The sequence below is a fragment of the Phalaenopsis equestris genome, unplaced genomic scaffold, assembly GCF_001263595.1.
Source record: "Phalaenopsis equestris unplaced genomic scaffold, ASM126359v1 Scaffold000002, whole genome shotgun sequence".
Classification (NCBI taxonomy): domain Eukaryota; kingdom Viridiplantae; phylum Streptophyta; class Magnoliopsida; order Asparagales; family Orchidaceae; genus Phalaenopsis; species Phalaenopsis equestris.
The window spans coordinates 15,257,597-15,284,129 of NW_018164444.1; the positions used below are offsets into that span (position 1 = coordinate 15,257,597).

A 26,533-nucleotide genomic window follows, 5' to 3' on the forward strand; every position below is an offset into this window, starting at 1 on the left:
ATACATGTATTGTTTTCAAGAAATCAAAAAGTAGTCGCCGTTCATTGCTGTCGTAGACGTAGGCATATTGCCGAACCTCATTAAATTCTTGTGTTCTTTCTTGATTGTTTGGTTGATTCTTACATTTATTTGCCCTAATTTCTCAACATTCAGCTTTCACTTATTTTGAGAGGAGAAAGAAAAGTGCAATTTTTGAGAGATTGTAATGGTCTTTGTAGATTTGCTAACTGCTTGCAACAAAATGAGGGAATCTTTAAAATTTCACTTTCAAGTCGTATTACATTTTATTATGTTTTTTTAGTACCTGTCTCAAAGTTTGTAGGATTTATTATGTTGCAGGGGGTTTGATGTCAAAATCTTAATAACTACAATCACACTAATTGGCTCCCACATTTGATTGTATGATAATTTTTCATAAAAATGCCAGAATTAATTGTTTTGATTAATCACTTAATATTACTAATTTATAAAAGAAAAAGCATGTTTATAATGTGTCGTGTCCTTTTTATGATCATGTGATTTTCTTTTTTTCAGACCATTTCATGTCGGTATCCATATTTTATAATTCTTAATTTAAAAATGAAGATTTGAATGGATAATCAATTTTGATTTTTTTTTTTTTTGGCTCCTTTATTATGCACTTATGTGAATACCTACCTTATGGAATTGTATATGGCATCTAACACCTCAATTTTTTTTAAATGATGCTCAGGTTGGTCAAGATTCGCGGTTTTTTATGCGTGAAGTGTATAATACATTTAAAGATGGTGGGGATCCTAAGAAGGTTAGGGATTATTTAAACATCTTTTATTTTTTGTTTCTTATTTTCTATATCTATATTATTTTGCTTATATTTTGGCACATAATAAAATGTGTTTAGTATCTTAAAAACATATTATTTTTGCTAATTTATGTGGTGGCGATGATAGTTGCCCATAGAAATGGAGTAGCGGACGCAATCACTGGTAGAATAGCAAAATAATATACTTGATAAAGATTTCCTTATTAAATATAGCCTCATCAATTGAGAGTTGTACTGTTATTTAATATCATTGAGATGGATTAAGATAATTGTGATGGTTATTTCTAAGACTTGTTGTACATATGCAAATCGTCATTTATATTTCTTTTCTGAAAGTGGTGTTGAAAAACAAATTTCATGTAAGAAATATTTGATATTGGCATGAAATAAGATTGATGAATAACAAGAAAATAAAATTTATAAAAAATGAACTCACATATTTATGTGGAATACCCTTATAGGAAAAATCATGAGTAGAGAAGAAGAATTTACTATATTGAAGAAAAGAAGATTACAAGTAGTGAGTGTTGGCTCACATAAGATCTCACCAAAGAAATGAGTTATAATCTTGCACAATGAGTTAGGTTATTTATAGATTTGTATGAGACCGTCATAAGAAAAAATTTAAAAGTGGTCAATAATGCAAGAGCTCATGGATTACACTCTAAATGTTATCATAAGATCAATCTAACAATAAAATTTTTAACCCATGTACTCATAATAATGATTAATTTAAAATTTTACTGAATGGCTAGATTTTTTATTTATCACATTATTAAGCCCAATTAGTATTTTAGGTCATTTGCAATTCCAAGATCACCAGAAATTTTAAAAGTGGTCAATAATGCAAGAGCTCATGGATTACACTCTAAATGTTATAATAAGATCAATCTAACAATAAAATTTTTAACCCATGTACTCATAATAATGATTACTTCCATTAAAGCGTGTAGGACCCACAGAGCTCGGATAAGAAATTTATTATTCTCTACCTTGACATGAATTCCCAAAAATATCAAAAAGATTTTCAATTTTTGATGACATATTCACCAACTCTTTTACAAATATTTAAGGATTATCAATGAATACCAACCAAGTCTAATCAATGCTCAAACTTAGCTATTGGGAGTACCTTAATCATCACATCAGCAAGATTATCACAGGTACTAATCATGCTCACAACTCTATCACCACAAGCAATAGCTTCATAAATAAAGTGATAATGAGAATCAATATATTTAGTTTTCTCATGAAACATCTAACATTTAGAGAGAAAAATAGCATTTTGACTATCACATATCATTGCGGTATTCTTTAAGCCTTCACTAAGCTCTTTAAATAAAAATTTTCAACTAAATGACTTTTGTAAGCTACAATAATTTCAATTAACATTGCTATTATGATATATAAAGTAGTTTTCAAACTGATCGCACAACCATCAATAATAAACATATCTTGTAATTGATCTCTTACTATAAAGGTCTCTAGCGAAGTCTGAATTAATATAGCCAATGATTACATTTGTAGTCTTCCCAAAATTGCAAACAATCATTTTTAGTTCCACCAAGTATTTGATGATCCATTGAAAAATTTTCTAATGTTTCTTATTTGGATTACTCATGTACCTGCTGATTGTACAGACTACATATTATAAGTCTAGTCAAGATCATACCATCGCATACATAGGATATACCACTTCACTGCAATATGAACTCGTGATATATACTTAATCCAATCATTTCAGTGTGAACATAAAGTTAATGAGATTCTAAAATGTGTAACTAGTGGAGTGCTAATAGATTTGATATTTTACATACTAAGCCTATGCAAGATTTTCTAAATGTACTATTTTTCTCTCTGAAATAATTTTTATATTTCTATACATAATCACCAGGAAGAATATATTTGCAAAATCTACACCTGAAATCTGACTGAAATCTTTTGCAATTAGTCTAACCTTACATCTAGCATTTTCAGCTCTCGGTGTACCTTCTCTTTTCTTAAACAACCATTTGCTGCTAATAATTTTTTTCCCTTGGGTTTGCTTCAATAAATCCCTACTGCAATTCTGTGGAGGGATTTCATCTTCTCTTATATTGCAATCTTCTATTTACTAGAATCAATTAAATTAAGTGTCTCTCTATAACTAGAAGATTGTTCCCCATACTCAATAACTTTAGCTACCTTTAGGGCATAAGGAACCAAATCGGCCACACTGTCCATCTATGATGGTGATATGTGTGAAATTTAATGATGTGATGTAGCATGTTTTTTATATTTTTTGTGCTAGTTTTATGTTTTTTTTGGTATTTTTGTATATGTGCTACATAAAAAAAAAAACTTAGCATTTGGGGAGATATGTGGCAATTTGAAAACCGGCTTCCCAACGCCGTAAGGAAGTGCCTCGACACTATAAATGGGCGCCATAATGCCATATACGGGATGCCTTAGCGTCAGCCCTTCATGATTAATGCCACGACACTCCTCTCCGATGTAGGGTGATTTTGCGGTTCGATGACAGTTCGACCAAACACTTGGCATAAAAACTTACGATTTAAAGATAAAGATTCTTTCTAGAATTCTCTTGCGAATAAAGGAAATTGTTAAGAGTGTGGGGAAGTGTTAGGGTATGATAGAGTGAGGATTTTTCACTTGTTTGGGTGTGAGTTTGTAATCTTGAAATGAGGAGATTATGGGTTGCAATTAAGTCTCAGGAACAATGATTTCAATTATATGATTTTTTATTATTTTATTTTTGTAATTTGGTTTGATATCATCAATGCAATTCATGTTTTTATTTCAAATCATGCGCAACTCTTAAAATTTCTCGTTCACCTGGATTAGTGCTCACTTGGTTTAATACTCCTTAAAATCTCAAAAAATTCATGCTCGATTTTTGAAACTAGCGAATGTTTCAAGTTGTTTTAACCTTTCCATCTCAACTTGCATTCAAACTGACCTTTTAGATTGTTAAAATTAGTTGTAATCTAGAGTATTATCGGAAAAAGACTAAAAATACAATTAGGTTAAAATACATAAGTTTAGTGGAATAGGAATATTGTCGTTAGATATTTGTAATATTTTTTGTGAAATATGGATACTCGGGAGTTTTTACTTGGTTAGGGGAACTAAACTATAATATGGACCTCCAACTCTTATTATATCTTGGAAAAGAGTAAGAAGTGTTGGGCCCCAATTAATTAGTACATTAGGAGAATCACTTGGATGAACTTGTGTTTTATTGAACTAATTCAAATGAGACTCTCACACCATTAAAAATTTTTCTCACTTAGCTTTAGTCTTTAATTTTGAAATTAGGATTTATAAACTTTTAAAACCTAAAAAATATGAATCATTTTGGACTAAACTTAGGATTAATAAACTATTAATTAAACTATTTTGAGAAATAACTCATTTTTTGTGGGATCGATAACTCAAATTTATAATTTGTGGACTACTTGTTTAGAACGTATACTTGCATGATAATGTTTGTGCACTACACAACATATCAAGTTTTTAGGGTGTTGTTAGGTAACAACGTTTAATTTTCAATTGAGGTTAATACTAGTTGAGGATTTTTAACTTTATGTTAAAAAATTATAGCGTATTTATTGTTTTTGATTTATTTAGGTGTATCACTTGTTTGTTTATTATGTTTAAACTATAAGAACTGTTGTTTGTTGTAATTATAAAAAATAAAAAATACAAATATTGTGACTAGTGCTTTAGTTATTTTATTTGTTATTTTGTTTTATTGTATTTTTTGTTGTGTTTTATTATTTTTATTTTATGAAGTATTTTGATTGTTAGTTTATGGTTATTAGTTAGTATAAGGCATATTTGCAAACTCAACTTAGTGAACTTCACTGTTTAACCCTAAAGTAGAGAAAACCTCTTAAAAAATTAGAAAACTTACAACATTATGAGTACTTTAGAAAAATGGTGAACCCTTCGAAAGAAAGCATTCGACTTAGACCACTTAGGGATATTGTCAACTCCATGATAGATGAAATTTATCAGAACATTACTAATCTTACCTTTCAAGCTAATACATTTGAAATTAAATATGTAATTATTCAAATTATTCAAAATAATCATTTTGGAGGTTCACCAATAAAAGATCCTTACATATATCTAGTTTCTTAGAATTATGTGCAATCTTTAGAAAAATTGGTGTCTTGAATGATGCTGTAAGGCTTATTTTGTTCCTTTTTCTCTCTTGGAGAAAATGCTAAAATGTAGCTTATTTCTTTAAAACCCAGGTCTATCGCAACATTGAACGATCTTGCACAAAAATTTCTACATAAAATTTTTTTCCATCTAAGACTGATACTTAAGAATGAAATTACATTCTTTACCCACTTGGACATTGAGTCAATTTATGAAGTTTGGGAGACGTTTAAGTATCTTCTTAAAAAATATCAATATGTCATACTCGATTGATTTATTTTACAAACTTTTTATAATGGGCTGGTGGAATCATTGATTTTCATAATAAATATTGTAGAAAGCGGTCTTTAATGTTAAAAGCCTTTGAGGAGTCCCATGCATTGATTAAGAAATGACTAATAATAATTTTCAATGATCTTTTGAAAAAGTCAACCTTAAGAAATTAACTAGCATATTCATGAATATGATGTGTTATCAATTTTGACTTTATAGGTAGGTGCTAAAAAGTGATATAACTTATTTTTGAATTCAATACAAGGCTGACTGATAAGTGATGAGAGTGCTTATGGATAATTAGGGGATCCTAATGTTGTTTTTGTGGAATCAATGAATGTCATTACCAATAGGATCAACAATCCCTTTTTAAATATCTACAATTCTAGTTGAAAAAATCACCCAAATTTTAATTGGAATAATAGCCAAAATGTAGGAAATCGACAATAGGATAATAATTAAAAAAACTTTTTAAGTAGTTAAAATAATTAGAGAAATAATTTAACAAACTCAAGATCAAGTTACTCCCCTAAATTCACTTTCAAATAACAATTAAAAAAAATTATCATTGGAAGAATTGGTGTTAAAAATAAGAAATAAGTTGCGAAGTCAAGTTGCAGGCATGAGGAATATTGAAAATCAATTGGGACAGCTTGCAAATTCATTAAGTAGTAGACCCCAAGAAATGTTATCACATAACACCAAAATGAATCCAAAAGAAAAAGGAAATATGCAATGTAAAGCCATAAAATTAAGTTGTAAGGAGTTAGATGATGCAATGAGGGAGGAGGCTAATATGGAAAAGTCTGAGTCTGAATCTGAAAGAACTAGTGAAAAACCTAGATCTAATTTAGGAAAAAAAAAATCACCTCTTGCAAAAGAACTTGAGAAACAATCACCATCTTTTCCCCAAAATCTTCAAAAACTTAAGTTGAACCAACAACTTTTTCATATTTCTGTAAGTGATCAAAAAACTAACAATTAATATCCTATTTGTAGAAACTTTCGAACAAATGTGTCGTTATGTTAAGTTCATAAAAGATATTCTCAATAAAAAAAACAAATTAGAGGATTATGAGACCATTGCTTTGACTGAGAAATGTTGTGTTATTAAAAAACATTCACAAAAATTTAAGGATCCGAGTAGTTTGACTGTTCTTTGCACTATAGGAGATAAGTTTTTTGGTAATGCATTATGCGATTTAAAAGTGAGCATTAATCTAATGTCTCTTTTCATCTTTAGGAGATTAGTACTATGAGAAGTTCATCCTATCACTGTAACCTTCAGTACCTGATTGTTTTTTGACTTATCTAAGGGGGTTATAGAAGATATTCTTTAAGATGGATATATTTATCTTCCCTGTAGATTTCATTGTGTTATACATATAGGAAGATAAGAAAAATCTTTATCATACTAAGTAGATCATTCTTAGCCACTAAATGATAAATAATAAATGTTCAGAAAAGAAAACTTAACATGAGAGTGAATGATCAGGAAACAATTTTTAATATTTTGAAATCCATAAAGTTTTTCAAAGACCCGAGGGATGATAAATGCTATGAAGTAGATTTGGTGGATGAGTATGCTAGAAGCTATTTTTATGAAATTTTAGTAATGGACCAAATAGAGAAGAGCTTAATTAAACATAATTATGAAAATCCTAAATAAGGATCAGCTCTATTATTTGATACAATCCCTAAAGTGAATAGGGATGTGTTTGAATCTATAGAAACATCAACTAATTTTAATACTCTTAAAGTCTAACAACTTTTGTTTGAGTAGATCTAAAATTGAATACTTGGAATGTAATTTTAGTAGTAGTATATCTAATGACATAGTTGTAACAATGGGTGATCAAATCATTAAGAGTGAATGTTTTAGATATTGGGTCTATTGTTCAAAGTGATGGTGATATAAATGCTGATGTTATTAGTAGTTGGATGGTTGAAGTGGAGGAAAGCATTGGGTCTATTGTGTGATAGAAAAGTACCGCTTAGACTTAAAGGAAGTTTTATAAAATGATGGTATGCTTTATGGTGTGTAATGTTGGCCTATAAAAGAGAAGAATAAAACTAACTTAAGTGTTTTTGAGATGATAATATGCTTTGGTGGATGACTGGCTTGACACTTAGAGATAAAATGTGAAACTAATATATCCGTGGAAGGGTTGGTGTAGCTCCGTTAGCAAACAAGATTAGAGAGAGTCGTCCTAAATGGTTTGGTCACATTAAACATCGACCACTTGATGATTCAGTTAGAAGAATAGATATTTTAGATTCGACTAATGTTGAGAAAGGTAGAGGTAGACCTAAAAAGGCTTGGGCATGTTGTATTAAAAATGTCCTTAATTTATTAGAATGAAATAAAAATATGACACTCAATTGGACAATGGAGAAAAATGATTAATGTAGTTGAGCCCACTTAGTGGGATAAAGGCTTTTTGTTATTGTAGTATCTTCTTTAGTTGAGACGGTAGAATTACAATTTAAGATTCTCCCTAAACATTTGAAATATGTCTGTTTAGAAAAGCCTATGGTTGTAGCATAGCAAACATTAAAGGAATAAGTCTTTCATTATGCATGTATAAAATTTTAATGGAAAAAAATTATATATAAATGGTTGGCTGCCAAGGAATGTTTAACCCTTTCGTAAAAAAATTAGTAAAAATGGAAATTCTTAAATGACAAGATGCATCCATTATTTATCTTATTTCTAATAGTGCATAGGTGAGCCCAATTCATTTGTTCCTTAGGAACTATGGGTGATTGTAGTTGAAAATAATATGAATGAGTTTATACCTACTAGAAGTGTCATTGGCTGGAGAATTTGTATGAACTATAAAAAAAATTGAATAAAACTACCAGGAAGGATTATTTTTTCTTCCCTTTTATTGATCAGATGTTAATATACTGACAAAACATTCCTATTTTTATTTCTTAGATGGTTATTTAGGATATCAGCAAATTCCTATAGCACCAGAAGATCAGAACAAAACTACTTATATTAATCCCAATAGAACTTTTACTTTTAGAACAATGTTCTTTAGGTTATGTAATACTCCTACAAAGATTTATGATGTTTATATTTTTTGATCTTATTGAAAAGAGGATTAAGGTGTTTATGGATGACTTCTTTATATTTGACACATCATTTGATTCATGCATGGAACAATTTGCAAATGTTTTGTAAAGATGTGATGAGATTAATCTCGTGTTGAATTAGGAGAAATATCATTTCTAGAAAGTTATGGATGTTGATAAGGCTAAAATTCAAGTTATAGAAAAACTAGCACCATCTACTTCAGTAAAAAAGATTAGATTTTTTTAAGGCATGCATGGTTTTATAAATGAAATATAAAAGATTTTTTTTAAAATTGTTAAACATCTATCATTTATTAGAGAAGGATTTGCATTTTGAATTTGATAGTGAATGCCTAGCAACTTCTGATTTTTTAAAACATAAATTAATCACAACACGTGTTATCGTAGCGCCTGATTAATAATATTTGTTTGAGCTTATGTGTGATACTAGTAATTATACTTTAGGAGCTGTGTTAGGCTAGAGGATAAATAAAGTTTTTCATGTGATATATTATGCTAATAGAACTGTTAATGATGTACAAATTAATGACATTATTGCCAAAGAAGAGTTACTAGTTATAGTATTTGTATTTAATAAATTTACATCTTACTTGATTAATATTTAATTGAAAGTATTTACCGACCACTCAGCTTTTAAATATTTGTGACTAAGAAACATGTTGGACTGCTTTTGATTAGATGTATACTTCTGTTATAAGAATTTGATATTGAGATTGTTGATAGAAAAAATATCGAAAATCAAGTAGCTAATTATTTGTCTAGACTTGAGTAACTGAAAAGTTGCATGATAGTATTAATGAGAATTTTTCTGATGAACAACTATTTACAATTGTTGAACAAACCTTTCATTGGTATGCTAATATTGGCAATTATATTTTCAATAGTATTATTAGTTATAATTTGCCATATCACAAAATGAAAATGTTTGTTTTAAATGCCAGATTTTATTTTTGGGGTAAATCTTTTCTCTTTAGGAAATGCTATGACCAAATCATTAGGAGATGTGTTCCTGTAGAAGTAGAAAATATTACTAGGCAATGTCATGATTTAGAATTTGGAGGGTATTTTGAAGGATTTAAAACTATTTCTAAGGTCTTACAATCAATATTCTTTTATCTATCATTTTCAAAGATGTTAATAATAATGTTAAAAGAAATGATAAATGTCAAAGTGTAAACAATATATCTAGGAGAAATAAAATGTTCTTAATTATATTTTCAAAGATGAAATATTTGATGTTTAGGGTATAGATTTTATGAGATTATTTCTCTCATCTTTAGAAAATTGATATATTTTAATTGCAGTAGATTATATCCCAAAGTGATAAAGGCGGTGACTCTACATAAATGTGATGCATATGATGTTAATTTTTTCTTTAACTTAAGAGAAGAGTGGAGTTGTGCACTCATCATTACGTAGCGAATTATTTCAACTGAGCTAGACCTCGCTGTTTTTTCTCATTTTCACGGGTTTTCACATAAAAATTGAGGTGTCGCCTCCTACTCCTCTTTACTATTTTTGTGTGATGGATTTCTGTACAACAGTAAGATACTAAATAATTACTCTACTGTTGTGGATTTTCCGACGCACATCAAGGACAACAAAGTCTTTATAATGGGGAAATAAGTCCATTTCAATCATTCCTTTTTTTTTTGGTTTGATGATAATCCCCATATTGAATACTTTCATTTTCTTGCTTTTGAGCTTGATTATCTTGAGATAATCAACTTTTTAACTGATTCTCATGCTCAGTAGCGAACTAGGGAAGGGAAAATTGTTAAATTTGCAGCAATCGTTCTAAATACTGAGTCAAATGTATGGCACTATCTCATTTCTTCCAAACTCATGTTTTCGACCAATACTAGTGAGGTCACTTAGGATCGAGCAGTCTTTAATTTCTATATTCAGAAGGAGAAGTCTATTGATATAGGCTCTGTGATTCATGTCTCAATCATGAACATCATTAGAGGAGGGACTACTCTTAACCTTGGCCACTCATCTGTTATTTATGCCCTATGTGTTATGGCGGGAGTCGAGGGTGATTGTTCTGAAGAGTAGCTTCTCCTTAGTTGTGCGATGACTAAGGACACTCTGACATATTGTAAGGATGCATCTTCTGAGCCAGGTGAGATCTCCTTCCAACTTTCCACCTCACGTGCTAAACCTTTTACCTCTTCAATGGTGGAGAGGCTGCAGATTTTGAGCGATAATGTGACAATCATGCAGCGGCGGCAGCAAGATATGGGGAGTGATTGAAACATTATGCAAAGTAGCATTAGAGGCAGTATGACTATCTAGTGCAGTTCAACTCAGCTTTGGTTTATACGTTTCTAAACTGACAGCTGAATGTGGGACCTAGTGCTATCCAGTTCTAAATTGCTCCCGAGTTTTTGTGCTATAAGGGCTCTACCCAGCCTATGGGGGATGAAGAAGATGATGATGATTAGAAGGAAAAGAAAGAAGAGGGGGGAGAGATTTGATTTCTTTTTCTTCTGCTTTGATATTGGTGTGTAGTATGTTGTATGTTTTGGATTATGGGAGATGTTTATTTCTATAATAATTTAGTTTTGTGATTTCCATATGTGCTACTTGCTTTGTTGTGGTAGTGTTTGTCCCAATGTTATAGTATTTCTTCACTTGTTATGTTTTCATATTGTTCATAGCATGTATTTATGTTATTTCTTGTCATATATGCCTGTTTATTATGTTATTATTTCATGTGCTCGAAGGTGATTAAATTTAAAATTTCAAATTAAGGGGTAGCATTAACTAAGATTCATTGTAATTTAAGAATTTATAAATAAAATGATTAAATTTACATAAATATTTACTAATTGTTGAATTAAATATTAATTTAATAATTACCAACCTCTTACTTGAATTAATAATTCTTTTAGTATACAAATTCTTAAACACTTAAGCTTAATTGACTGAAAATAAATTTAATTAATTATATAAAAATTCAATAATTATCAATTTACATAATTCAGTGTTTGGGGTTTAGAGTTCAGGGTTCATGGTTCAAGGTTAAGGGTTTTTAGGGTTCAGGATGCAGAGTTTTGGGTTGGTTTCAAGGTTTAGGATTAGGGGTTGGGGGTTAGGGGTTGGGGATTGGGTTCAGGGTTTAGGATTTTGAACTCTTTTTAAATACCTTGAACAATTGAGAAATAATTGATTATTTTAAGAAGGAAAAGAGTTTATTTTTATTTATATTTGAAAATAAAGAGTTGATATTCAAAATTATTAAATGAACTTAACCAGTATTCCTCATAGAATAGAAAAGAAAATAAAATAAAAATGAAAAAAAAGAAAAGAAAATGCTCAAAGTTCAAAATCCATTAGTTTATGAAGATAAACTTCATATTAAGTTTAAAAATAAAAAAATGGTATCATTTCTCTTTTCTAAAAGAATCAAAAGCTTCCTTGATTGAAATTTAGATTATTGTGCATTAAATGAAATAAAAAAAATATGAATTCAGATTATTTGGTTGATAAGCATAAATGAATTCATTTATATATTTGTTAATTAAAGTTAATTTAATCAGAAATACATTAGGTGATTAAAAATAATTGTATTTAAAGAATATTAAAAGAAGTAATGTGATGACATTATTCGTTAATAATAATTTAATATGTGTGCATTTGTATTGAATAAATTTATTATATTATTAAAGAATAATGAAATCTTGAGATAAAAATTATCATGAAACTTAAAAAGTTTAAATTTAAATATTAAATTATTTATAATAAGTAATGTATAAGTTTGGAGAAATTTGGTATGTTGAAATATGATGATATGACATAATATTTTTCTTACATTTTTTTATGATTTTATCGGGTATATTTTATGTTTATGTGAAGAAATTACCACTTGGGAAGATATGTAGTAATTTGAAGATTGACACTCTAATGCTATAAGAAAGCGCCCCGACATCATATTGAGCGCTACGGTGCCATATATTGGGAGCCTCGACACTCGAGGAGGACAAATTTCTATGAAATTCTCAAAAGCACAACACTTTGGTGCCTAAAACATGCGCCTGAAGCTGGGGCTCCAATGCTCAAAGTGCAATGTAACAGTGTCTGATGTTTTAAAATGAGAATTTTAAGTCACAAAAGGCGGCGCTTGAACCCACCGTCATGACACTTGATGTTGGTGCCCCGATGCTACATGATCAGTGCCCCTACACTCCTCATCGACATAGGTTGGTTTTACGGTTCGGCCGAACTCTTAGGATAAGAATTCGTGAATTGAGAGGAGACTCTCTCTAGAAGTCTCTTGTGCGTCAAGGAAATACTAGGGGGTGGGGGGAAGTGTTAGGGTGTAATAGAGTGTGAGATTTTTTCATTTGTTTCTATGTGAGTGAGAGAGTGTGTGTTTTTAATCAAGTAAGGAGGAGATTGGAGGTGGCAATCAAATATTGGGAACAAGGATTTTGTCTTCTTTTTTTTTTCTTTTTTTTTCTTTATAATTTGATTTGATTTCATCAATGTCATTCATATTTTGGTTTTAAATCATGAGTAGCACTTAAAATTTCTTGCTCCTTTGGATTGGCACTCTTTAAAATCTAGAAAATTTTATGCTCGATACTTGAAACTAGTAAATATTTGAAGTTGTTTTAACCTTCTTATCTTAATTTATGTTCATTTAAATTATTAAAATTAGTTATAATATAGGACTATCGGATAGAAGCGCAAATAGGTTAGAACATATGAGTTTGGTGGAATAGGAATGCTTTCATTAGATTCTTGTAATCTTTTTGGGGAATGTGGTTGTTCTTGTAGGGTTAGAGAAAATTAATCATAATACGGAACTCCGATACATGTTATTTCCGAGAGTAAGTATCAAGCTTCGATGAACAACTACAGCAGGAGAATCACTTGGATGATTTTAGTTTTTATTGAACCAACTCAACTCTAGCTTTCATATCATTAGAAAACCTTTCTCACTTAGCTTTATTATTTAAGTTTGAAATTAGGATTTAAAAACCTTTAAAACCTCAAAAAAAATTTGAACTAAATTTATGATTAGTAAACTAGTAATTAATCTTTTTTCTTAGAATGTCTCCCAATGGTCAGAATGTATGGAATATAGCATCTCCTTTGTACCTTGAATACATGCGCTGAACGTAACTCTCTTCTAGTATTCAAATATCCAATGCCACAAAACTTTAATTTAGTAATATTTTAGCTATCCAGAAGTCCTCTTATATTCAATTTAATCATGCATTCTCGTTGATGTAGCCAAGGTCATGTAAAATAATCTAGTTTTTTCATCATCTAAAATAGATGGAATAGTAATTGCTACATCACTAACCACTGTAGAGCCTTGCAAGACATAATTCAAAAATTTCTTTTATTGTTTAATCATAACAAAAGAGCTTTGTCAACCTTCAAAACTCAACATTCACCGGAATGCTTGTATTATTTGACATAAAGAATATTTAAGAAAGCTAAATTTATTTTCAAATCGAGGACATGCCTCACGTTATCAAGTGTCGTGATAATTCTGTTAAACATCTTGATTTTGATAGTTTCAATATTGGCTATATTATAAGGAGGATTATTCCCCATTAAAACAACACCCTTAGGCACTATTTTTCATGTTGCAAACCAATTCATATTGGGACAAGATGAAATGTGCAAAGCCGAATTAGGAACCCAATCATCACAGGGCTCACTACTAATTTTTTCGACAGCATTGACTTCATAAGAATGATTTGTTATTTTCTCTTCTGATTAGTAGTCGCTTTCTTATTTTTGTTATGCAACTTGTAGCAATCAAATTTGATGTGCTCTTTCTTCTTATCATTTGTTTCTAAATTTTGATATGCTCTTTGTATCAACACCAAAACTTCTCTCTTGAGTTCTACCTCGAATAACAAAAATTTCTCCCCGAGCAACAGATTTATCCACAAACTGCTTCATCTTCTCTTTAGAAATTAAAGCATCATACATTTCATCTTGAGTAAGCATCTCCCAACCATATAAAATGGTATTTCTTAATGTTGCATATGATGAATGCAACAAACAAAATATGAATTATTTCGAATCTTTGTCATCATGTTTTAATTCCAACAACAACAATAAGCTTTTATCCCACTAAGTGGCGTCATCATCATATTTTACTTCCATAGCCTCCAAATTAGAGGCTATTTTCTTAAGGATAGTTAAGTAGTCTTTAAGGAACACTTTTTCAACCATTCTCTAGAGTGCAAATGCTACCTTAAGTATAACTTACTGGTAAAACTTTTCGTTATTCACAACTCCTTCAATTTCAATCTTAATGCAAGGGAGGTCTTCTCCTTTAAATACTATGTAAAATCTGATTTAACAGTTGATGAATCTGAGATAAAATTTGTGGATCCTTGTGTTGTTTCTCCTCCTGCATCCATGATGAAGACATCTAATCAAATCCTAAGTGTATCATCTAAATCTATTTGCACCAAAACAACTTGCATCTTAACATGCCAAAAGAAAAAGCAGGTGTTACGATCCATAATCGAGATGTCGTATCTCATTGTTGTTATTATCGAGATTAAAACCTCACTGCGATATCGCTTGTTATGAAATAAGAGTGATGAGCGACAAGAGAAATAAAAATAATAAAATCAAGTATGCACAAAGTTACATCGAAGACTCTTGAAAGGAAAAAGCACAAGGAGAATTAATTATATTGATGTAAAGAAGATTATAAGTAAAGTGTGTTAGCTTACATAAGATCTCACTAAAAGAAAGGGTGATAATCTTGTGCAAAGAGATGGGGTATTCATAAGCTTGTACAAGTCATTTTATAAGGAAAATCTCAAAAGTGGCCAATAAAATAAAAGCACGTGGATTACAATCTAAAGGCTATAATGAAATCAATGTAATGGTAGAGATTTTCAATCTATGTGCTTATAATTTTCTATTAAAGCAATCAAGATCCACATAAGTCGGGGCACAAATCTAACATATATCATATGTAAATATTTAACTAAACTACCTAGCGCCCCATCCTGACATTCATATTAATTCAATAAAATACCAAATGTCTTGATTTATAACTCCATTGACAGTATTGGTGATAACTAATACCCAAAATTGTGTTGTTAAACAAGCAAAATTATGTTTTCGGTGGATATGGCCTTATGGGACACTAGCCATAGCTTCCTGGTTCTTATATGACGTAAAAAATATGACTTTTAGGTTGAACGAAAGACTAGACAATTAATCAACGGAAAATTCCCTCTTCTTCTTCATGGGCTGAAGCTGGCGTGATATAATTAAGCAGACTATTGCATTTTCTAACTGTAATTCTTGTAATGTGTCTGTTAACCTTTTCAGCTTGTTTCAAGCTTTTCAAATGCTGGTGACATTGAATGTTTCTATGCTTCTCTCTATACTGGTCTCTATTATGAGTCTCAGGTGATCAATTAATTTTGGTATATATATTTCTGTTCTTTTTCCTGCTAATTCTTCAACTATGCTTCACTTTATATCATCACTTCAACAGAAAGAAATGAATGCTGCAAAACGCCATATTGTTTCAGCTTGTCAAACTCCATATGGATCACGGTTCATGCTCTCTCTCTCTCTCTCTACATGCATATCACTTAATTCATATGTATTTATATATTTAACACACTTTATTTTCTTACATGTATGTCACTTTACTTATGCATAAGAGTAGTATTTCATTTTTTTTAAGATTAAAATAGTGGTATTTTTTATGTGATATGAAAGATTTGGGTGGTATATATGTAAAAGGTAAAGTTTAGTTGTTAAATATGTAAATGTGCCCCCTTCCGGGCATCTACATACATAGCACACAATCCTTGTGTATTTACAAATCTCACACCTAAAATTTCATATTTACATACATAGCATTGAAGTTTTAATATCACATAAAAAAACACTTTTATCACTTTTTAAAAGTGAAATATGTTTATGTACATATGAAATTTTAAGTGTGAGATATGTAAATACATAAAAATTTGCTTTTTCATTTCTTTTTCAATTGTTTGAGAAAGTTTTTTTCAGTTTTATATGTTTGATCCATCAGTTCCCAATGGTACTTGTTGCAGGTCTGATGATTATATGGCCGCCCTGGCAAAAGTCCACTGTTCTTGCCGAAACTGGAGTTTCAGCTGAAGTTTCTGCTCTGCCATCAAAAGCTCGAGGAGCGGAGTTTTTGCAAGAATCTTTAAGAGGCAAATTGGCCTTTTTTTGGTTGATTAGGGATGGTAATTATTGAAATTGTTAAGGTTATTTAAGCAAGGCGTTGGCTTTTGGGAAGATTTACATTCATGCCACTAAATTTCTATCTATCTACATATTGAACAAATAAACTTCAATTTTTGCATCCATGCGGATTAGTTTTATCAGAACTTTCATTTGGCGTGGATTTTGGAACTAATTTTGATTTATTGTTTATTAAAAAATGTGCAAAACTGCAAAGCAAAGTTATGAGGTGTTTAGTAAATTTCTAAATTTTCGGGCGTAGGCCAGCAAAATTTCTAAATTGCCTAAATTACATAACTACCTAAGGAAAAAAAAAATATTAAAATTTATTATTTATATGAAAAAATTTGTAATATTCAGAGAAAATGTAGATCAAAGCCTAACATGGCATTCGGTGCACCCAACTCGAGAGTACAATTTATGTGTTGGCTTACGAGTTGTGGCGATGGATAGGAAATTGTTTTAATTGACTTGAATTGAACATGACTAAAGTTTGTTTGTGACAACTTTATGTGTGTTTTGTATTTTAGATTGTTGTTACATCTCTATTTGAAAAATTGCTTTCTATGAATTTTTGTGCTGGGAATCTATTTTTTTTTTTCATCTGACTTGTTAAAGTGTTGTGGTTGTAAAAAAAATGATTTCTAATTTCTTGGATATATATAACTATTTGTGTGATTGTTTCACACGAATGTAAGCCCTAACTAAATTTATAATTTTTTAATAAAATTGTTTTATCCACAACAACTTCACAATCACTTTTTTAACAAGCTGGAGTCACTCCAAAGTCCAAAGATACCCTAAAAATCAAAATTTTGATTGAATTTTGTTTATGATTGATATTCTTTTCTTGTTGTTTTTAATAGGTAATGATGATCATATATATAGATAGATAGATAGATACATAAATAGATAGATGATGATGATGATGATGATGATGATGATGATGATGATGATGATGATGATGATAATAATAATAATAATAATAATAATAAATAATGTGGTAAATATAATCAATAATAATAAATTGGTTCTAAATATGTAAAAATAATAGAATAATGTGGTATGTTTGTAAATTTCCCTAAATTAGATCCACAAAACTAACTTCCCTCCCTACCCGAAACCCTCGCCGACCTCTCTCCCTCCCCTCTCTGCCGGTTCCGCCCATAAGCATCGCCTTCCTGACCGAACGCTCGCGATACTGTAGCGGTTAGAGCTAGCTGGGAAGGCAACCACAGGATTGCGGCGCACGAAGGCCTCCGCAACTCCCATCGTTCTCTTTCTTCCGTTCCGCTCCTACCAGAAACCATTGAGGAAGGTAACCCTCCTCTTTCTCTCCCTTCATTCTCTACATCTAGCCTATCCGTCTTCCACCGGGATTTACTAAATCCTGGATTTAAGGCCAAACGGAATAAAAACGGGATTTAAGAATCCGTGTGATTTAAAGAGGTCTTTTTTTTTTCTGCTTAGCATGATTTAGGTTAAATCCTGCTAATAGCTCTTTGAACATCCTTAAAATTGAAAATTTTGTGCATTTCGTATGCCTCGTTGATGGTAGAGGACTTCTTGTACATGGCAAAGAGCACGCTCATGACACATATTATGGAGATTTCAAGATACTGAACTGATGTTCATGCTTGGGATATAGGCAGGTAAACCCTAGTGCTTGTCGCCCATAGTGGACCTAACCGGCATGATTTGGGCTGGCGCAATTATTTTTTGGGTTGGCTTCGAGTTAACCTGGATAACTGGTAATCAATCCAATTACTCTTCGGGTTTGGATTGGGTTAATTGGGTTAAACGGGTCATATTTAGATTAGTTAAGATATTGATCTGAAAAATTGTAAGATTCATATAATAAATTGGTTACATGAGTTGGTTTCGGCTCAATTTGGGCTTGGGCCAAATATTTTGGCTTAATAAACAGGTGTGGTTCGAGTCAAGCATATTTTGATCAGGTCAATTTTAAGTCGGACTCAAATCCAAGCCGTCAACCCAAATTGACATCCCTATTCGTCATTAACTCCAAATCCTCTTAATCAATTGTTTGTGTGTAGCAGTTGGTGGGTCTTTTTCTTGGTGAGATTTGGTGTTCTCGTCTTCTATTGGTGAGATCTTTAAATTTGCTTCAACCAAAAATCTGTATGCCAATTGTTAGTAATAGTAAAAACAAAATGTTGAGCAAAGTCCACATGAAGATAAAGAAAATAACTATAGCACAACACAATCGCAAGCGCATACCAATTTACTTAGTTCAGGAGATTTATCTGCATCCACGGTCACACAAAGATTGGAAGTTTTACTAAATTTTAATAGGGATATATGGAGATATTATTCTTCCTATAATATAGAGGATGAATCAGAGTTATTATATCATAAGACAGGACATGAAAATGCCTCTTGTTGTCAACGTAAGATTGCGCAAAACAAAGAGGTGAAAATAAATCACAACCTCCTGATGTAAGAGCCAATAGAAGCGCCTTTTGATAATGATGTTGAAAACTTCTTCCTTAAAATACAATATGAAAATTATCTTAATCTCATGTACAAGAAATTAGATGCCTTAATATTCACTATAAAAAGATTAAGATTAGGTCATATTTCTTTTCCGTCCCAAAACAATCTTTATCAATTTTCAATAGTGGCTTTTTAATAATTAGGAGATTACTGTTATTAGGGCTGTCAGAAAAGCTCGTTGTTCGGAAATAACTCGTGTTCAACTCGTTAAGTAGCTTGTGTTCTAATTGTTCGTTAAGTAAACGAGCCGAACATGAATAAATTTTTTAAGCTCGAATTATAAACGAGACTAACACGAACAACCTTTTGTTCGATCTTGTTCAGCTCATTTTAGCTCAAAACAAAGAAATTATATATATTATTTATATAAATATATTGTATAGATTTATATATAATTTTAAATCATAGAAGCTTATGTGGTCATGTTGTTCTAATGCCTTCTACACTACATAAGTTGTGCAGATTCAAACCGAACATCATTGGGGCTGCCAAAATGGCTCGTTATTCTCGATCAACTTGTGTTCAATTCGTTCGCTAAACAAACGAGCCAAACATGGACAATTTTTTTTGTTCTCGATATGGAAACGAGTCGAACACAAACAAAATTTTGTTCGTTCTCATTCGGCTCGTTTTGACTCGAAATAATTAAATTATATATATGCACACACACACACACACACACATGCACATATATATAAAAAATACTACTCATCAATAAATAAATATATATATATATATAATTGATGTGTATTATTTTTTAATGATTTAATTGAGTACAAAGGTACAAAAAATTATAATCAATTAAAATTGGTAATTAAAAAAAAGAATAAATATATATTAAATGTTATTTAAATAAATATTTTAATATAAATAATAAGATTTAAATCTCAACTCTACCCTTAATATTCTACGACTGTGTGATTAGGGCTACCAAAACTGCTTGTTATTCGCGAACAACTTGTGTTTACCTCGCAAACGAGCCGAACAGGAACAATGGTACTTCTTAACGAGCCCAACACGAACCGAGCATGGGCTCGCTTAAGCTCAGCTCATCTACACTCCTAAACACCATCCATTTATTTTCTTAATTAATTTAAACGAGCCAATTTCAAGTTGAACATGAACAAGAATATATAATTTTTTGCCGAACATGAACACACTGTTCACGAGTAATTTCAAACACGAGCTAATTTCGAACAAGCCGAACATGAGCCAAGCCTGATGGCTTGTTTACAGCCCTACATGTCATATTAGGAGGAAGAGAACTTACTAAATTTAATAATTACACATTTCCAAAGCTACCACCGAGGGATCATCCCAAATACAAAGTTGCCAACAGGACTTGCATGAATCTAAAAATCTGCTAACAGGAGAACCGCCAGAGGTGTGCCGTGGTTTCGCTCGTTCCTTTAGGAATTACAACAGCAGTAGCAATAATCCCACTCTTATATGAATTGCTGGCTTTAATCTTGTTGCCTCAGGAATCACAAGGAATGCCCTTCAACTTGTTCTTTTAGCAGCATTATTCTAATAGCCAATTTCGGGCCACACTTAGGGGATATTTGATCAACAATATTTAGTAAATCTTGGTTTTAAGGCAAATCTGAGAAGAAAACTAAGATGAAACTGGATTTATGGAATCCAGGATATTAAAGTGCATTTTTGTTGTCCGGCAAAATTTAAGTTAATTCTCACTTAAATCCATTACAAGACAGTCTCTTACAGAGATAATGTAGCCAGGAAAATGTCTTGACTGAACATGGCTGGAAGGTTACCTACCAATTGGCATACCGCCATAGAAAATAAGTGGAGAAGGTTTACACACACATATTGAACATTGAATTTGAAAACTAGAGCACCTCCTTTCCTGGAATAGAAATTTCAACTGTAAGGGGATGAAGGAAAGAGAGAGAACAAGAAATGTCTTGTTGTGATGGTGTCAGAAGATTCTTAGAAGGTATTTTCCATTTTCTATGTCTTACTAGGGTTAGGTTTCCTGAAATAAGCACAGTTAACTTCTTGGTAACTCAGAGAGCAAGAAAGTCTCTAAGGTCAAAAATTCAAAATCTAGACTTTTAGTAATGTGATTCTGGTTCTTTGTGCTCAAGGAAATAAAGCTACTCTACTTTCATAGAGTTCTATACATGCTTGGTAAATGAGAGAAGTGTCAAAATAGTCTCTAACTTTTTGCATGAGTTCATTTTAATCCCCATGTCTATTGAAATGTTAATTTAATCCTTATAATCTTTTAATGTGTTGAAATAGATCCCACGGACAATTATTTTACCCCAATTTAAAGAGTCTACTGATTAATTTGATGCTTTTATAGGTTCTGGGATTAAAACGATCACATGTAAATGGACTGAACGATTTTGACACTTTACTCCTTGGTAAATGCATCTTCCATGTTCGTGAAACTACGGATTGGGTGCATGCTTGGGATAGGGATTTCCAAATAACGCTTTAATCGTAGTCATCGTAAGTAAAGTATCGATTGGTTTCAATAATGACCTCCATCCCATTGGAAGATGGAGAAGAAATTTCATGAATCTTAATTTGATTTAAATTTGAACCATTGAATCAGGATCTGTTTAAACTGAAAGATTATCACAACCATGATATTTTGCCCTTGCCCTTTACAAAATTAAAATCTGGAAAATCAAAGCCATCAGATTCAAATTGGATGTTTTAGTTTTCTTACAGTCAATATCACCAAAAAATTATGCATTTGCCGGCATAAACCCAAAATTAAAAAAGAGCATTGCATACATACCGCCCAAATCTTATATATTTACATATCTAAGTCCTAAACTGTACTGTTTAAATTTACACCAGCCAAATCTTTCATATGACATCAAAAGTATCACCATTTTAACTTTTAAAAAATGAAATACATATTTTCATGCATAGGTAAGGTTAAAAATTGAAGTTTAGGTGTTAGATATGTAATACATTGGAATTGAGTGGTATCGATGGTAATCTTCCAATTTTAAATTATGTCCATATATCATCCTAGTTAGCTGTGTCAGTTTGAAAGAAATATTGCATTTGGCCTTCCATTATGGCTGAAAAATTCCAAAAAATTAAAATAAAAAATCATCTCCTTAGGAGATGACAATGATGACAACGAAATGGGACTAAAGAACAGATGGCCTTTGCTGTTGCTCTTTTTTTTTAATAAATAAGAATTAGATGGTATACTTGTAAAAATCATAGTTCCTTTAGTGCTTGATTGGCTTATCATGTGGCTTCAGTAAAAATATGGCTTTAGTCATCAATCTTTGAGTTCGCAGGCTCAAAAGATTTTGTGAGAGTTTTTGACATAGCTACTAATTTGCATGATTTCTCAAATATAATTGTGGCACAAATATGAAAAATATTATGCCTTCAGAAATTTCATATAAAGTATAGACTTTTCTGCAGTCATCTGATTTGAAAATTGAATAGCTCGGTTTATTCAAGTTGGACTGGACTCATGTTTAGACTTGAGTTTTTATTTTTTTTATTATTTATTTATTTTCAGGGAAATTTACATACAAAGCACACAATTCTTTTGTATTTACATATCTCACACCCATGTTTAGACTTGAGTTTTTATTTTTTTTCCTTTTTATTTATTTTCAGGGAAATTTACATACAAAACACACAATTCTTTTGTATTTACATATCTCACACCCAAACTTTCATATTTACATGTACTCCTAAACTTTCATATTTACATGTATGGTACTTTGGTGCTTTAAACCTATGCATGAAAGAAAGGTGTATTTCACTTTTTAATAGTGATAACGGTGCTATTGTTTTATGTGATATTAAAGATTTGAGTGCAGCGTGTGTAAATATGAAAGTTTAAGCATTAGATATATAAATAGATAGACTTGTGTGCTATGTGTGTATATGCCCCTTATTTTTTTACCATTGCTTGAGCCTCCCACAACCCAAAACTCGCCAAGTCTAAAGTTGTCCAAAGCTTGGGTCTCCCATAAGTCCATCTCGAATAATTTATACAAAAATAATCCCCAACGTGTGCCTCAATACTAGACTGTTAAACCTTCCCAAAGGACTTACTAAACTGCTTATTTCTCCGAGTCATTCATTATAAAAAATCTTTTAGCGCATTTTGAGTACCGGCCGACTTGCTACTGATTCTCATCAATTGACCCGTAGCATACTTTAATTCAATACTCGCTCGAAGTTCCCATTACGAACTGCTAAATCCGAGCTTTAACTCACTCGTAATATAACGAGTTATTCTGAGTTCAACTTAACGCGTTTTCTCTATATTTGTTCTATGCAGGCAATTCCGTGAGGACGATCTTTATTTTCCCCAAAATATAAATAAAGGGTCACTAATCAAGGTTCGACTGCTCATTCTCTATTAAAAGTGTTTTGAACAGATTTTGAAATGAAAATCTTAAAAGAAAATTCTTTTTCTCGCAGTTTTGTCATGTTAATACAGCTCTTTTTGAGAATTATTTAAAGGAAGAATTACATACATACCGCTCAATTCCTATGTATTGATTGACATATCTAACACCAAAACTTCAATTTTTACATATATATATATATACATGATAAGGCTTATATCACTTTTTAGAAGTTAAAACAGTGGCATTTTTTTATGTGATATAAAATGAAAGATTTGGGAGGTTTTTATGTAAAAAGTAAGGTTTAGGTGGTATGCATGTAAATACATAGGAATTGGGTGGTATGTATGTAAATGTCCCTTAATTAAGCTCATCTCTGTTTTCCAGGCTTAGTTGTATTAATGTCACGCTTCAGGAATGTGGCTCTTGCAACAGGGTTATTAGCCTTCGCAGCTGGTGGTCTAGCATTTCCATTCTGGATTGCGTAAGCAAAACTTGAATATGAATACTAAAACTATGTGTTTGTAATATAATATTAATCGATGGACTTTTTTGTAAAGTGTTTTTACTCATTTTTTGAAGGACATCAAAGGCTAAGCCAGTAATCGATTCATCAAAGCCTCTGCCACCTCAGGCCACTTTCAGAGGGCCTTATATAAACTCTGGTTCTTGTGATATTGGTCCAGACCCCACAACTTATCCAAAAACTTGATTGTTTGGGGGGCATTTACATGCATGCCACAGAACTCTTATATATTTGCATATCTAACCCTTAAAAGTTCATATTTACATGCATACTACTCGAATCTTTAACATCAATAAAAATATTACTGTCGTTGAGTTTATGGCAGCAAAGTGTTGCTAGTGTAAATATTAAATTTTAGGTGTTTGATGTGTAAATGCATAAGAAATGTGCGGTATGTATGTAAATTTCTCTTTTTATCTTTGAATTATCCAGTAATTATATAGGATAAATAATGGAAAGAGAGTGTTGGATTTAAATTGTATTAGAATGAGAGTGAGAACTGTTAGATTTGTTTTGAGATTAGTTGAATATGAAGGATTTGTTTCATAAATGTTAAAATAAATATAAAAATTATTATGCTCATCGCAGTGTAATTTGTTTTAGAAGTGCGGTTTTTTTTTAGAAGAAAAAAACAGTTATTGTTACGATTTAATTGTAGATCTATATTTGAACCTCATAATTTCTTGTGTCTTGGGCGGCCCCAAAATGGGAATGCGATTATTGCTTGTGGAGCCTGCATGCAGAGTTGCATGTGCTCTCCAATTACAGCCGCATATCGTGGCTCTCCGACCACTCTGCATGCGTTCTTTGCATGCAATAATTAGACATAAAATGAAGAGAAAATATTATGTATGGACGTTGTACGAACAGACAACAGTGGCTTGGAATGTTAGGTTACATGTTGAATTTGTGGTGACATCTTCCCATCCACCTTTGTTCATCCGTACAAGTCATAAATTTTCAAAGGAGGTACTTGCCACTAGTAATTTTTTGCTAAATTTTTTAATATTATTTGATATGCTGAAATCTGAAACATGAATAATTAATAATAATGCAATATTAATTAATTATTATAATACTAATTAAAAAATTTTTGAAGGGAAAAATATTAAACTTGAATATTCGTTATCATTTGACTTTTTGTTTTGGGATAGTTCGCCTTAAATTTTGTTTTTATGGATGGGTATCTGTTGTTAGGAAAATTATTATGTGTGGCTGGTAGCATGTTTGGACGAGTTTGGGTGTGATCATGCTGCCATGAATCGTAGGGCGGCTCATTTAAATTGTCATCCAAACGTGTAGCCATCACACGTAATCAAAGTGGTTGAGGATGTATTTGTTTTGAACAAAGAGTTAATTGAGAAAGAGGGCGTGGGGAGGGGAAGGGAGAGAGAGAGGGAGGGTCTGTTGGCCAAAAATTTTTCTATGCGGACTCCTGACGTAGCTTTATGTGTGGCGCGGGGTATTCCTGAGTTATTTTCAGGTTATTTCTGGATTATTTTCAATAATCCCAAAATGATCCAGAAATAACTCAAAAATAAAATTTCGAGATTATTGAAAATAACCCAGAAATAATCTGAAAATAACTCAGGAATAACATGCACCGCACATAGAGGTATGTCAGGTGTTCGAACAAAAAATGCGGGCATGTTTGACACAGCTGCAACTTTTTAGCTATAGTTTATCTGTCCCAGGAAGTAGTTGTGGGGAAGCTGCTGCGAGGAAATTGTTTGTCTGTTTGTTGCAGTTGCGTGAAAACAACTGTGAGGGAGTTGCTTCTGGAAGATTGACCTTGCTGCCCCTGTTTATTAAAAATGTTTAAGACCGAACTTTAACTCTCATCAATTTGATACTTCAGAAGCTTCTTTGTTAAATTTCCACTACATATAAATGAATGAAATCAAACACGAAAAAGAAATATCTTATAAAGTCAAATTCAAATATTTGGTATATATATATATATATGTAAAATGCATAAATTCTTGGATAATCTTTTTGGCCCTTCAACTTTAACCCTTAAAAGTTCTGATTTATTATAAACACTTTTAGAAGCTAAACAAAATAAAACTCTTAATAAACTCTCCTTCCATTCTTTTAGTATGCTTCTAACCTCAAAGCATGTTGATGCCCATGCACTGTATTTGTAGAGGAAGCTGAACGCATTAAGCACTGCAATGGTCATGTTTTCTGCTTGCGAGATGAACCTGAAGTGCATAGGATATGGTTGCCTAACGCAGAAATGCCTGGGTTAGCTGTAAACTGCAAAAATCAAACGAAAAGAAGAAAAGAAGAGAAGAATCGTGACCAATTAAACTGCATTTCTTGGTGAATAAAAGATAAGGAAAATGAACGAAAAGAAGAGGACGATGGCGAAGGTGGAAGACGAACTGTGACCAGAGCTAGGAGACGATGGCGAGGAAGAGGAAGACGAACTTAGAACGCGGGCAACGCGAGAGAAGACGAAGGAGGGAGGGGGAGGATCGCAGCGCTTGCCTTTGTGTAACAAGCCAAACGAACGAGGAGGAGAAGACGAATGAGGGAGGGGAAGGCTCG

General features: G+C 31.6%; 2 protein-coding genes across 3 annotated transcripts in view; both read left to right on the plus strand.

The window, feature by feature from the left end:
* The window catches only part of LOC110017954, a 17,866-nt gene extending 1,170 nt beyond the window's left edge, over positions 1-16,696 (plus strand). The window contains exons 5-8 of one of the 2 annotated variants that reach the window (XM_020715132.1): positions 713-784; positions 15,674-15,754; positions 15,843-15,904; positions 16,414-16,696. In XM_020715132.1, coding sequence (XP_020570791.1) covers positions 713-784; positions 15,674-15,754; positions 15,843-15,904; positions 16,414-16,480 — 282 coding nt within the window. In that variant the 3' untranslated portion in view covers positions 16,481-16,696. The remainder of the gene's footprint in view (positions 1-712; positions 785-15,673; positions 15,755-15,842; positions 15,905-16,413) is intronic. The other variant, XM_020715133.1, reaches the window with a different exon arrangement.
* A 949-nt stretch (positions 16,697-17,645) lies between these two features.
* LOC110036046 lies at positions 17,646-24,220 on the plus strand. Its single transcript, XM_020740394.1, has 4 exons — positions 17,646-17,888; positions 23,385-23,445; positions 23,842-23,938; positions 24,037-24,220. Exons 3-4 carry the CDS (start codon positions 23,856-23,858, stop codon positions 24,164-24,166), a joined length of 213 nt encoding a protein of 70 aa, XP_020596053.1. The 5' UTR covers positions 17,646-17,888; positions 23,385-23,445; positions 23,842-23,855; the 3' UTR covers positions 24,167-24,220.
* The last annotated feature ends 2,313 nt before the right edge of the window (positions 24,221-26,533 follow it).